Source organism: Pogona vitticeps, chromosome 9 (assembly GCF_051106095.1).
Source record: "Pogona vitticeps strain Pit_001003342236 chromosome 9, PviZW2.1, whole genome shotgun sequence".
Lineage (NCBI taxonomy): Eukaryota > Metazoa > Chordata > Lepidosauria > Squamata > Agamidae > Pogona > Pogona vitticeps.
In genome coordinates this window covers 27,014,052-27,028,562 of record NC_135791.1, presented here as the reverse complement: position 1 = coordinate 27,028,562, position 14,511 = coordinate 27,014,052, and the positions used below count along the sequence as shown (strand labels likewise).

The 14,511-nt window shown below is 51.5% G+C and overlaps 1 protein-coding gene across 1 annotated transcript; it reads left to right on the top strand.

Annotated features, from left to right (window-relative positions):
• The first annotated feature begins 4,468 nt into the window (after positions 1-4,468).
• Positions 4,469-13,774, top strand: CKM (creatine kinase, M-type). Its single transcript, XM_020787279.3, has 8 exons — positions 4,469-4,569; positions 6,874-7,090; positions 8,665-8,819; positions 9,204-9,336; positions 10,326-10,497; positions 11,602-11,725; positions 12,314-12,503; positions 13,357-13,774. The coding sequence occupies exons 2-8, from the start codon at positions 6,898-6,900 to the stop codon at positions 13,533-13,535; spliced, it is 1,146 nt and encodes a 381-aa protein (XP_020642938.1). The 5' UTR covers positions 4,469-4,569; positions 6,874-6,897; the 3' UTR covers positions 13,536-13,774.
• Positions 13,775-14,511: the final 737 nt, after the last annotated feature.

Here is a 14,511-nt window from a genome sequence, read left to right as displayed (position 1 = left end):
CATTACGCTTAATAATAATGCTGTAATTACTCGTTGCCTTGCTTTTAAAGTATAACTCGGCTCCACCCTCATTACTCAAATAGTAACTACTTTCAAGCAACTGGTAACAAATTCCTTTGAGGCTCTGAGCCAGGGGCTGAAATCCAGTTCTTGGTTTCAGTGCCAATAAATTCAGCCTTGGATTAGGTGATGGGATGAGAGGGTGCATCTGAGCATGTAGAGACTGGAGGCTGTCTTCCCTTCCCCACCGAGGCAACCAGTGGGTGCCAGGTCTGCTTTTGGCACATCCCGTTTGTGCGGGGTGTCAGTGCAGAGGACGAGGCCCCCAGTTCAGTCTCTCCCCCTCCCAGTCCCCAATCCTTCTGTGATAAATCCCTTCTCTCCTACCCATTGCCCACCATCCACCCTCTTCCCTTACGGCTCTTCATTCACATCTTGTCTAATGCAAGGGCTCCTTGGAGGAGATTCCCCTGCTGCCGAAGGGGGAGATCTGCCCTCCCAAACTGTCACAGCTCCAGTTACCAGTATTAGGTGTGAAACGCCTTTGCAGCTGCTGTAGGCCTAGAAAAGGGTGGGGGTGGTTGGTGGGGGTGCCTCTTGGGATAAGAAAAACGGAGCAACATCTGCTGTGATGCCAGAACACGCCAGATCTGGAATGGGTGGGTGGGGGGTCATCACCCTCCGGCACAGAGCAGGTGGCATCTGCCAGTTGTGCTCGAAGGAGAGGAGGCAGTGGGGGGGACTGTTTAGTTAGGAAAAGATGCCCCCACCACAGCGGGCTTTGACAAAAGGAAAGTGATAGGAGAGAGAAGACCTCCAACATGCTCCTGTCTGCAGGTAAGATGATAATGCTCAATGAATCAGATCTTAGGAGTCGGAATCCAGAAAAAGTCACTTTTGCAAGCACCAGTTTCAGCCATATTGGGCATGACATACCATTGCAGCGGATTATAAAACCTCCTATAAAATAAAATTCATTAGTAACTGTAACAAGCTACCCTCAACAATCATGTTATCCTACCATTGTTATTTTGTGACAAGAGGTTCTCACATCCTTACAGCACAAACATCATGAAATACGGGTACATCAAAGATGCTGTCACCACAACGTCAAACACCCACCGACTTTCTTCCCAACCAACCAGGATCTCTGTATTTTGTTGCCATGTATAAATATTTCCCATGTTATTTCTTCTTGTCCAGGAAAGCTCACATTAAAATATTACCGTCTTACAGGTGCCATAGTGTGTCTTTTTCATTTGTTCTTTTATTTATCTATCTTGCTTTGTTTTTACCTATAATGCTTGCACAGACTAACACGGCTACCTCTTCTACAAGTCACTCTAACGTGTTTACAGGTTAGTTTTTTTTCCCCCACTGTAAAGAGGAGAAACATCATCCACCCTCACCTGGTTTGGTGCAACAGGTAACTTTTTCTGTTCCCTCTTCAATGTTACTTGTAAATGATGTTTAAGGCATTTTAGGTAGGGAGTTCCCCATTTTGGTGCCTCTTTTATAAATCCAAAGACTTTTCTTCAAAAAGTAACACAAGCGAGAGGAGTAAAGCAATGGCTTGGCTCTTCCCCCCCCCCAACCCCTAGCTAACCGTTCTTTCCAAAATGCACAGAAATGACAATCGGAAACAAGTCATCTTTTAAAAGATACGCTGACTCTCTGCAGTTATCTTAATCTGTATCAGGGAGCTTCCTTTCTCTGTTTCTTTTCCAGCCAGATGGGACATGTGGAAGGGACTGAGCAAGGATGTAGTGTTTCTTTACCACCTCTGCCCCAGAGTCCCTTTTATGGGTTTAATTATGTGACGATTCGGGTTGAAATGCTAGCTTGGCCCTTACTTTCCAAAGACAACAGGCATCTTCACGGAAGGCCCAAGAAACGCCCGGCATTCCCTGGCACAGAAGGTGATAACAGGGGAAGGCTTAGGAGGCCTTAACAGGGGATTAGAAGAATGGCCCTCGGAAGGCAGGCACCGCCCATAACCACTGCTGGCCATGGCAGCTGAGTGGCACTTCCAAGTCCCATGGCAGTCTATCGGAGCAGAGAGGACCGATCCCTCCAGGTCACACTGGTGGACTTCTCGCTGCCATGATGGATATTGGACTAGATTTCTCGGGACAGCTTCAAGACCCTTCTCACCCTCTTGCCCCTGCAGGGCTTTCTCAGCGCTGGCACCCCAGTTACGGAACTTGAGAGATCTGGATGTCTCCTATACCTTTTGTCTTTCTGGCACCAGTTAAAAACTAGCTAAGTTCCCAATATCTGTAATTTTGGATCTGGATGATTGCTAGATTTGGGATTTTAGATATTTATTGTATGTGGTTTTAATGGTGTGCTTTTATATACATTATGGGCTGTCTTGAGCTATTACCAGGAAGGACAAGGTATAAAGTGAAATAACAGAGTTCTTTCTTATTTTTAAGATCAATAGTAGTAATTCTGACAAGCCGCACAGAAAGCTAAAGCTGAAGAATGAAACAGAGCTGGCTGCGGGAAAACAGAGACTGGGAGCTGGTTGGGAACCACTCTGATAACGTTACTTGCTGGGATTCTGGGAGCGGTTTAAGAATGTCATTCTCTGCCAGAGAGGTTTCTCCCTCTAGAGCAATGGTTCCGAGCCTTGTGTCCCCAGATGTTCTTGGACTAGAACTCCCAGAAGCCCTCCCCACCAGCTGTGCTGGCCTGGGGTTTCTGGGAGTTGTAGTCCAAGAGCATCCAGGGACAAAGTTCAGGAACCACTGCTCTGGAGCATTATTTTTCTGGAATCTCTTTGAAGACACCCTCCTGAAACTGGTTTCAAATTCTAATTGGCATCAGTCCTCATAGAGGAAGTGATACTAATAATAATGATAATACAGTTTTAAGTCAGCGCCAGATATATGATGTAGACGTGCATGCCAGGAAGCAACTGGAGCCGAATGCCATCTGGCACCAGAGAGTGGCTTTCAGTGGGAATTGGCTGAGGTTGCCCTGCAGGATGAGAGGGTGGTAAAGCGCCTCCCAGTTGCACCCCCTCCCCAGGGGCTTTGGAAAGGGGGTCTGGCTCCCCCGACAGAAGCCACAGAGGGGAAGGCAGTTTATGGCCATAACACAGATATTATACCTCCCACTATACTGTATGGCCCATCTCCGTCTCCATAGGTTTCTCTCTTCTTGTGAAGACAAAATCAAACCAGTCTGCAGGTTTGGGTTTCTGAGCATCTTAGCTTTCATTTTGATTTCCTAGTAATCACTATTTAGAGGAAAACTTTATAAGCAATGTTTAGAGGGGACTTTAGAAACTCATGTCCCATCCAAGCCACTTCGTATCTCTGTTTATTCCAACACACACACACACACACACACACCCCTTGCAGCAGCCTCCTTTCTTTTCTGCTGCTGATAAGAGACTGACCGAAGGGCTTTCTTAGCTCGGTGGCAGAGAACTGAATGCGGTGTCCCCTCAGAGCACCCAGTGCTGCCTCTTGATCAGTGACTCCCTATTTTTAGAATATTCAGGCTGTGTGGATCGGCTCCTCTCAGCACACACTCTCACACTCTTGGTTGTCTCCATTCACAACCCTAGTTTAAGAATTTTATTTCTGCGCTCTTTCCTCTTTGCTTCCGCTCTGGGCAAGGGGAAGGAAGAGCACCTGAGAAGAGTTGAAACCCAGGACCGCTTGGCCATGGGCTGGATTAGGGAGACGGCAGAAAAACTGTGTTTTCAGAAGCCCAAACTGTAGCTTGTTCCTAAGGTACAATGGGGTTGGGTGGGTGGGGGTGGTTAGCTCTGTATTAGCTTCTTGGTGGTCTTTAGAGGCCATGCATTTGCATTTACTCAATCTAGTAGGAAGCAAGCAACACCATCACAGAGAGCTCAGGCTTGGGACGTGTTGCCTCCTCACTTAAAGGAGCACTCTGCCCATGTTCAAAGGTGCTCAAGCCATTGTGACTTCACAAATTCCTGAGATTTGCACCCATGCTATGAAAAAAGTGAGTGAGAGAAGGAAGAACAGCAAGTCAGGCACTTAATGAGACAGGTTTAATCCTTATGTCTCGGCGTTCTGCAATGTCTCCACCCAACAAAGTTCAACTTCAGCCCTATGGATCTTTCTTGCCATTCGGATGTGCTGGTCTCTTGGCCAAGCGGCCCACTCTCACGTGCTCCGAGGTCCACGTGTCATCCACAGAGTCTTGGCCTCTCTCTCTCTCTCTTTTTGTTCAGGGAAAAGGGTTCTGGATGTGAGCCTGGTCTTGCAATGAACTGTATTCCCCCCTACCCCGGAGTCACATGAGCCTCATTGGGTCGGTGGCCACAGAGTGGGGGTGGGGGTGAGAGGAGAGGCAAACCACTTTGGCATCTGAAGCAAAGAAGACACCAACCCAAATTTCAAGCCCAGCAGTGCCCAATCGCGACCCACCCACTTGTCAAGAGGCGGCCAATGAGAAACAGGCAGGGGGGGGTATATATATCCCTGGCCTGGGGAGCGGACTCTCGGGTCACCTGCTGTGCTGGAGTGAAACAGGCACCGAGGAAGCCCCTGGGAGTTTGCCGGCTCTTCTTCTCTCTGTCAGGTAATGGCCTTCACTGGTTCCAGCAGCTCTTACTTATTTGGGGGGGGGGGGGGAGAGAATGGGTGGAGGGAGAAACAAGCAGGAACAGGTGCAGGGGCTTTTGCTATGCAGTATTCAGACTAGGGGAGGGCGGGATTTCCTTTAGGTTTTCTCAAAGTCTCCCTGCAAATCCACCTATGAATGGCAAAAATGTATCACGGAGCAGAGCAGGCAGAATTGGGTTCCGGGGTTCAAGGTATCCGAATAGAAACGGCACCTCATCCAAAGAGCTACATCCCCCCCCGGCAGTTTGCCCACACGAAGGGTGTAAGACACCTGGGGTGGCACCCATGACTTTAGACCTCTCGGTGACGTTGCAGGAACATCTGCCCGGGATTCCTCTGATGGCCTTCGTCTTGGCCTGGGGGTGGGAATGAAGAACAGGGGGGACGTCCAAGATCATTGACTGCCATGCCCTCAAGCCCTGCAGGAGAACACCTGGCAAACCTTGGCTGGCCTCCCCTGCGGCAGGCAGGCGCCTACCAAAGACCTTCCTCCTCCTCCTCCTCCTCCTCCTCCTCCTCCTCCTCCACCCTCACCCCAGGAAGCTTCCCCGTCCCTTTCTGGCCAAGAGATTTTTTGCCGGTTTCTTGGCTCGGGGGCCCGCTGACACTTTGCAAAAGTAGCCCCTGGAATGCAGGCTAAGTGCACAAGCGAACGGTTCTCCTGTGCCACTGGGCGCCATCAGGGTCCTTTTGTGGACAAAACCGGTGGCTATAAATAAGCCTCTTCCCTAGAGGCCAGCGGCTAAAATTATCCCTGGTTTTCCACTGGTGCAACTGGATGGGAGTGGTGCAGGATTCTGTGCACACACACACACACACCCCTCACTTCTCTGGAACTTCCACGCCTCCTTGGCACCCAGGCTGGGGCTGAGCAGTGGCTGCCCTCCTGGGCTGTTGACCTCCCTGGAGGTTTGACATTGGGCTTGATTCCCCAAATCTCCTTTTGCAGCTCTTAGAACTGGAACAGTCATTTCCAGCTCCTTTGCTCTTTTCTTTTTAGATTTAATTTAGTTCAGTTTATTTTTATTTTTTATTTTTTGTTCTAAAGAAAGATGCCAGGGCATGAGCAGGCCTCAGCCTTTCATAGCTGGAAACTCTCCTTCTTCATCAGAGATGTGAGACAATGGACTTATATCAAGTAAACACTGGCCAGTGGGGGAGCCCATAACCCAGTGGCTGCCCTCATCGGGTGGCTACAAGTCCCTGTGTCCACCAAGGCCCGCATCCCTGGGGACGAGAGCAGAAGTGGCTAGGCAGAGAAAGACCTTTGCAGTGGGTTTTGTAGGGCACTTGTCCTCGAGGAATAAAGTAGAGGAAGAGGAAAAGGTCATAAAGATGGGCATTACCATGTGGCACACTGGTCCTATGGGCAAAGTCAGAAGGAGTTAGATACATTTCGCTTGGCAAAGAGAAAGTGAAAACACCAGGCTGACCCTTTGGTAATTCCTAGAGAGCCAACACATTATTCCCTGGCACCCTAGGTTTTGATCAAACATTAGGAGAAAATTCTTGCCCGGAGCAAAGAATAGCTCCCAACAAGAAGCAATGGGATCGTGGGCTTTTCTCTCCCTCGGGTGGTTTTCTCAGAGAGAGGCTGGAAAGATTGCTTTCCATTGGGGAAAACCTCGATTTCCTGCACCAGGTAGGAGTAAATGACTGACAGGCACTTGGAAATGCCTTTTGTCCCTGTTTGAGTGTAGAGACCACAAGCTCAACTGAATAAAAGCAGATAAAAGCCTGCTCTTGTGGCAAATCATCACCATCTTCAATGGAACGCTTACTGTGATTTGAAATTTGGTAAAAGTTTGCATTCAAAGCCATTTCCTTTTTCAGCATTTGTAACTGATTCCCATCCTATCAGCTCTAAAACCTTTTTAGTATGATTTGGTAAGGCGAAAGATGTGATGCTAATAAGCAATTGGCACCTGATTAACCCATTTAAAAACCTATGCAGGGGACAAAACATGTAAGGCAGCCACCATCAGGTAGTCATTTGCTCACTGCAACATTCCAGTTTATTTTCTCTTCCCTTTAAGTTCACGTATCAGGTTGCTGTCAAGGACATTTGGGGTGACGAATTTCGGGGATTCCAAGCCACTGCTGTAAACATTCACAAAACAGTGTTTTTCTGAGATGGTTCCCTCAACCCCACAGTTCCCCAATGGATGTTGGCCCTTTTTGGGTCCCCACCCCCACCCCCACCGGGTGACCGGCCACCCCTCCGCCAACCCCTTTTCCCTTCCACTCTACTTTCCTGCAGGACTCGCCACCCCCCACCGCCACCATGCCTTTCGGGAACACCCACAACAAGTACAAGATGAACTTCCCAGCGGAGGAAGAGTTTCCTGACCTGACCAAGCACAACAACCACATGGCCAAGGCCCTCACCTTCGACATCTACAAGAAACTGAGAGACAAGGAGACCCCCAGCGGTTTCACCCTGGACGACATCATCCAGACAGGCGTGGACAACCCAGGTGGGTCGGCCGGCTTCTGCTGGACGCCTCCAGAACCTCCGCCTAAGGAAGGGGAGAGGAGTGGGCCACCAAATAAGTCTCCTCCTGCTGCTGTTTCTTGCAAGCTTGACATAGCTCAGCAGACCCTGTGCACAGTCCCATTATCCAGGGGTCATTCTGTCTCCCAGAGAGTGGACGGGTGTGCCAGCACGAAGGAGGCCCTGCTTGGGCCAGAGGCTGGACTGGATGGACCCTTGAGGTTCCTTCAAGCCCTACTGTTCTATGATCCTATGTGTGTGTGGAGGGGAGGGGGTCAGTTCCACATTACCTTGTTGCAAGAGCTTCACACAACTGAGGTTGAGCACAGCACGATGTACAGATCAAGGCGGGCAGCTCTTCATCAAGGCAGCCTTGAGATAAATCTGTAAAAAGCACCTGCGCAGGATGAAAATCTTTGCCCAGGAACTGATGAGTCCTGTTTGACCAAAAGCATTCTATTCTCGGTGCTGAAAGAGAAGGGAATTGGGGGGGGGGGGTGATGCCACGTCTTGGAGATGGCCCGCTGAGAAAGGGGCAGCTTGTCTGTTAGGTAAGGGAGGCCCTGCCCCACCTCAAGCTCACTCCCCACCCCAAACACTCCACTCCTGACTGCCTCCTTACCAGAGGTGAAAGGACGCACACATGCCCATGTAATGCATAAACGCTTGCTTGGTGGCCTCTCTGCTCGCCTGTTTGTGAGCATATGTTTGCATGTGTGTGCATGCACATATGCATGTGTATGCACACACACACAAACAATACCTTCTGCCCCACCAGCGACAACTCACACCAACTGATACTGCCGAAGATAAGGTGTCTGTCATCTAAACACAGAGATAGTGCCTGTTCTTCTCATCTTTGTGTAACCCATGCGCAGCCGTAACTAAGCACATGCACAGCCGTAACTAAACACAACTCATCCTGTTAGTCCACTTAGACGCACCTAATCAAGGGTGTCAATGAAAACTTGCTAACGCTTGGTTTTTGGACTCCCATACCCAGGTTCCCCTAGGCAGCCGTGGACCCATCCTGACCTCCATAGGAGCAATCACATGCCACATACAACATCCAAACGAGATAACTGTCCGTGCTGTTTAGATCCAACAGCCTGGTGCTTTGCATTGGAGTGCTTCCCAACGTTGGGTCCCCAGATCTTCTTGGACTACAACTCCCAGAAATCCTGGCTAGCACAGCTGGTGGGGAAGGCTTCTAGACATTTTAGTCCAAGAGCAACATCTGGGGACCCCAGGCTGGGAACCCTCTGCTGCCTAGAGCAGCTGGGAGAGGCCTTTGAGCTCCATCCGTGAACTCCCAGGGCAGCGACTGGCTTCCAGTGGGCTGGAGCCGTCTGGGAGCGGCTCTTCACTTGCTACTGAAATGCAGGGGCCCCTCTGCCCCTTTTGGCCTTAGACACAGGTCCAGCCTAATGGAGTCTCTGGGTGGTAAGGTCTCCCTCACCAACCACCCACCCACCCACCCACAACCTTGTAGCACATGGAAAGGCCTTCTTCCACACCACAGCCTTCTCTAATGGCTCTTCCTTCCTTGGCGTGCAGGCCACCCCTTCATCATGACTGTGGGATGCGTAGCCGGCGACGAGGAATGCTACACCGTCTTCAAGGAACTGTTTGACCCCATCATCCAGGACCGCCACGGTGGCTACAAACCCACAGACAAGCACAAGACGGACCTCAACCATGAAAACCTGAAGGTGAGAGAGGCGGTGGCCTTATTGTATGGGGTTGGTGGTGCATGGGGGGGTGCGTGGGGCTTTTCCTTGGCTTTGAATTTATGTGCAAGAGAATTCTTGCACCCTCCCCTGATTTTTAGTGGGAAAGCTGGCCTGTGTCTCCAAACTTAAAAACCCTAAGGGAACCATAGAAGGGGGGGGGGTTGTGAGATCTAGAGTACTACAGCCTGGAGATGCTGGAGAGGAGCTGCCAGTCTGAGTTGGCAACCTTGGCTGGGCTGGATAGGGGCACAGCTCAGCAGACGCCAGTTTCAAATGTGTATCAGAGGGTCGAGAGGGAATCGTTGAGAGCTAGAAGGTGACATGCCCAAGTCACGTTGCTCCCCCTCCCATCGTTTGCTGCAGGGTGGAGATGATCTGGACCCCAACTATGTGCTCAGCAGCCGTGTGCGGACCGGCCGCAGCATCAAGGGATACACCTTGCCCCCCCACTGCAGCCGTGGGGAGCGCCGTGCCGTGGAGAAGCTGTCTATTACCGGTAAGGGGGCGAGCAAAGGGGGTAGGGGCACTCTGTGTCAACCACTGGTCCGTGCACGCTGACTTCCGAAAGCAAAGCAAACCGTGGCCATCCTGGGGATGTGGGGGGGGAACTATGATCACCCCACTATTGACCCATTTAGAGTCATTTGCTTAGAAAGCAAAGTTCCACAAGGAGGTAGGAATATCTTAAATATTGATGCCAAATACTCGTCAGATGTATCTTAAAGATGTGATATTTATAGCTGGGACTGGAGAGTGTTGAGTTTCAGGGTCTGGTTATCGGTGAGAGGTGACATGCAATGGCCTTTAGCATTTGGCTGATGGCAGCATTTCGCCAATGAGAAGCAACACATTCACTAATATCTTGACTGCTGTCTGTTGATGAACTTTCAGACTTGATAAATATAATGCAAGACAGAACTGGTGACAAGGAAGTGCAGTCTGGGATGGAGGCCTCAGACATGCACACACACACGTGTGCGCATGCGTGCACACACACACACACACACACCCCTCTCCGATCATATGATTCCAGAACCTAGAAAATTTGCTTTCATGGACTACAGATCCCAGAATCCCTGCAGCGCTGCCTGCTGGATTCTGGGAGCGGTGATCCAAAAAGGACCTTTCCAAGCTCATGGTCACAGGGTTGCAGGATTGCGGTGCTTGGGGGGGGGGAGGGCGTGGGCTGCTCAGGACTCTTTGGAGCAAGGCCAGGAGACGAGCCAAACCTTGGTACCAAGTCCGGAGTCCCAAGCCCGGAATCTGAGTCCAGATTAAAAAACAAGCTTCTCCCCCCCCCCACAGAGAAAACAGAGGGGGTGGGTGGGTTCCAAATTGTTGAGTGTCGAGTCCATTAGAGAAAAAACTGGATCAGACTTGACAGCAAGTGCCAGAACTCACGCCCTCCTCTCTGCTAACCACCAGTGGCCTTTTCTTGGTGTCTCTTTCCCCCCCCCCTGCCCCGTCACCCGCTGCCACCCCCAGCTTTGAACAGCCTGACTGGAGAGTTCAAGGGCAAATATTATCCCCTGAAGAACATGACGGACGCGGAGCAGCAGCAGCTGATCGATGACCACTTCCTCTTTGACAAGCCCGTCTCCCCCCTCTTGCTGGCCTCCGGCATGGCCCGCGACTGGCCCGACGCCCGGGGCATCTGGTAAGCACAGCGGGAGGAAGAGGAAGATGGGACGCCCTCCCTCTCTGATGGCACTAGGCCTTGGGGGTGGGCGCTCCAAGGCACAGGCCGACGTCCCCCTCCACACTTGCTAGGCATAAATCGATGGAGGTGATTGCACAGGACAAGTGATGGCCGCAGAGTCTAAAAGCAAATTAGGCAGAAAAAGCAAGTGGCCTGTCTGTATGGCTGCTGACCATAATGACAAGGTAGAACTTCCAGATTCAGGAACAGTGTATCTGCAAATGTCAGGTGCTGGGAAACAACAGTGGGAACAGGCTCTTGGGCTTCCTGGAGGCATCCACAGAAGGAAATGGGAGGCTGGACTGCCGAGGCACAAACCGGTCTAAGGGAGGCAGTTCTTCTAAGCCACAGAATTATAGCCGTCATGATGCTACCTTGTGGTGCAGGAACCAGAAGCTCAGAAAAGAGGCTTTTTGAACTCCATCTCCCAGAATACTAGTTGGAGGATTCTGGAAGCTAAGAAACCGCCCCCCCCCCCAAAGGAACATTTCTCCAAATTCTGGCAGGAACCTGTTGGTCGGTTGGAAGTGTTTGATTTGAATCAGAAGAAAGGGGCAACCCAGTGAATTGTTGTGAAGGAATGAGGAGGCCAGGCTCAGCCCCAGATGCTGGGCATGGAACAGCTGGAGACAGCATGAACGTCTGTGAGATTGGAAGCCAGGACTGCCGTAGGCAGAGTACACTGCCTTCCTTCCATGTGACTTCAGGCTGGCAGGGAGGGCCCGCCTGGGTTCACCCGCCCTGTCCCCTTCTCCAGCCCCTCTCGATATATCTAGTTATATATATATATGGTTGGCATCTTCCGACATGGAACACTTTCTCCCTATAATCTAACCTCAGAATGCCTCTCCTTGGCCACCAGCTTGCCTGTTGGGTAAGAGTAGCCCTGAATAAAAACATAGGATTTGAATAGAAACAAACAAATAATTGTTAGCTTTCCCAGAGCACGATCAGGTATTTCAGGGCGCTTTGGTGCCATCTAACTAACTACAATGCAGTGCTGGGTGATGCCTTCAGGTGTCCGCAAGTCTGAAGCGCTGGGTTTCCGCTCTTTCCCCTCAGGCACAATGACAACAAGACCTTCTTGGTGTGGGTGAACGAGGAGGACCACCTCCGGGTCATCTCCATGCAGAAGGGCGGCAACATGAAGGAGGTCTTCCGCCGATTCTGTGTCGGGCTGCAGAAGGTGAGCCCCTGTGTCTGGAAAAGGGAGTTTGTTAGAACTACATCACCCATGATCTTCTAGCATCATACTGACAGGACGATCATGGGAACTGTAGTCCAAACTCAGAATCCAGACTGATATTTGCACTGGACAGGAGCCAGGCTTCTCCTGGCAATCAGCAGGTGAGAAAGGGTGGGATAGCCAACCTTGTGGGCCCCCAGTTGCCTGGCTCCTTTCTAAGGCCTGTGGTTCCAGGCCAGTTGGGCCAGTAGGGATGGAGAAGGGCCAGTTGGAACAGCCTGCCATTCGCATTCTCTCTGCTGGGGCTTTTGCTGAGCCAGAGTTTGACCCCTGAAGCAGCTGACACCTGAGAGAAGCCCGGTGAGCCAAGGACACTTGTCCTTGGTTGTCTGGAGACATGATCTTGAAGGCACGTCAGGGTGCTCATGTGGGCCCCTGTCCTTACCCCCTTCACTCATCAGACTACACACACACACACACACACACACATCCAGTCCGTTTCTTGCTTTGGGGCTGGCTGCTTGTCTCCTTTCTCACTGTGTTCTACTCTACTGTGCCCCCCACCCCACCCCACCCCCCACCCCCAAGATTGAGGAGATCTTCAAGCAAGCCGGCCACCCCTTCATGTGGAATGAGCACTTGGGCTATGTCCTGACCTGCCCGTCCAACCTGGGCACCGGCCTCCGCGGGGGTGTCCACGTCAAGCTGCCTCACCTCAGCAAGCACCCCAAGTTTGAAGAGACCCTGAAGCGCCTCCGCCTGCAGAAACGTGGCACAGGTGAGGCAGGGAGGGAGGGAGGGAGGGAGGGAAAGGGTGTGTGCACAGACACCACAGCGTAGTACAGACAAAGAGAGTCGGCCAGGCGGCTGTGCACGGCAGCCTCTCCCCAACCCCTAGCCGTGCCATCTGGACCTTAAGCTAGTACTTGCAGCTCCAAATGTTGCCAAAGGAGACTCCGTTCTTTCTTAACCGTTTTCCAGCAAGCTGTGCTTGTTCATCATCATCATCATCATCATCCCCACCTCACCCAACCACAACAAGCCCAGTGGATCTGGCAGTAGAGTGTAATCAAAGCATTGCTTCTATTGGGTTGGAGCGCACATTCTCGGGTAGGATGATTGCCAGGACATAACATACGACAAATTAATGGTGCTGAGACATCTGTAACCACAGATGAGAAGGACAGCAAAAATCACCTCTTGATCAGACTAATTCCCATTAACGTATTAACTCACCTCCCACTTCACAAACAATGGAGTGGTCTCAGGTGAACCCAGGACTGCAAAAGGAGGAAGCAACAGGGACATGATAACATGATAGATGACCGGTACCGAGAGCAGAAGCAAGATGAATGCTGGAGAGATGGGATTCAGACGGACTTCTGTAGTTTTGAGAGACCTGTGGTTGAGCGAGTCTCAAAGACCTGATCCCCAAAGAAACCTGGTTGACAAACTCGAAGCAGCCAAAGAAGCCTCTGTAGCGACAATCACAAACGATCAGCCCTTAGGGACTTTTCGCTTCTCAGGACCGGTTCTACTTCTGTTAGATTCCCCGTGATTTGGTCTTGGTTTCTTGGGCGACCACTCGCTCCGTGGTGACCGCCCCTCTCTCCCATTTCTCCCCCGCACAGGTGGCGTGGACACCGAGGCCGTGGGTGCTGTTTTCGACATCTCCAACGCTGACCGCCTGGGCTCCTCCGAGGTGGAGCAGGTCCAGCTGGTGGTCGACGGGGTGAAGCTCATGGTAGAGATGGAGAAGAAGCTGGAGAAAGGCCAAGCCATCGATGACATGATCCCAGCCCAGAAGTGAGGCCTGCCGCGCTGCCCACCCTGTGTGCGGACGCTGGGGCTTGGACTCCAGGGAGAGGGGTGACCCCCCCAAAAAAACACAACCCCACCCATTCCTGGCAAGCAGCAGTTCTCTCACTTCCTCCCGTCTCCTCTCCAGGGGAGGTGGGGGGCCTGAGAGGGGGAGGCTGCCCCCGGGAAGAAGCTATTGCCCCCTGAACCATCGTGGAAGGAGTTAATAAAGCTAAGGGTGGCCCCCAACGCCTTGCCTCCTTTGTCATGAAGGGGTCTCTCCTCTGTGTCTTCTAATGGGTTGAGGGGCTGAGCAGCTGCTGGGCAGCGGCTTGGAAACATGGTTGGTTGGAGGTGTTGGGGGGGGGTCATGGAAAACTGGACTCTTGCACTGCAGCTGCTGGAGTTAAGCCTAAAACTAAGGATGGCACACACATACACACAAAGTCTGGAACGCAAGGATTGGGGGGGCAGCGCAGGGGAAGCAGCCTGGGACATGGATGGACAGAACTGAGCGAAGTTCCTTTTCTTGAATGGCAGCTCCCACGGCCCTAACTTTAATGGGCATGCTTGGCTGAGGAGCCAGTCTTGGTCATCCCCCCCCCTCCAAAAGCCACTTTGCCAAGCTCTCTTGAGAAATTCCAGGGCCCACCTTGTCTGGAGCTCTTGCCAGACGGGAGGCAAGGAGATCTCCTCTGCCTTTCTCTCCCAGCCCCCAGGAGTGAAAAAAAAAACAAGAACAGAAAATAAAAAAGAGACCCACTCCAGGACCTCAAAGCCCCCCCCCCCCCTTCTGGGGTAGCATTTCCTTTTTCAGGTAATTCAGCCGTGCTCTACTGGTTTAATAAAACTGCCCACCAGACAAGAAAAAAGGCTTTTTTCCAGATGCTGCACCCATCGGTCTGTGGAACCGCTTGCCTCAGGATGTGGCTGAGATGGCTTGAAAAGGCAACTGGAAAAATTCATGGTGGCGAAGATGCTCTCTC

What these genes read in the sequence shown, in the direction of transcription:
- CKM (XM_020787279.3), top strand. Translation starts at nt 6,898, where the DNA reads ATGCCTTTCGGGAACACCCACAACAAGTACAAGATGAACTTCCCAGCG. An exon ending in GGAGAAGCTGTCTATTACCG is followed by an intron (nt 9,337 to 10,325) that starts GTAAGGGGGCGA and finishes TGCCACCCCCAG; the next exon opens with CTTTGAACAGCCTGACTGGA. An exon ending in TCTGTGTCGGGCTGCAGAAG is followed by an intron (nt 11,726 to 12,313) that starts GTGAGCCCCTGT and finishes CCCACCCCCAAG; the next exon opens with ATTGAGGAGATCTTCAAGCA.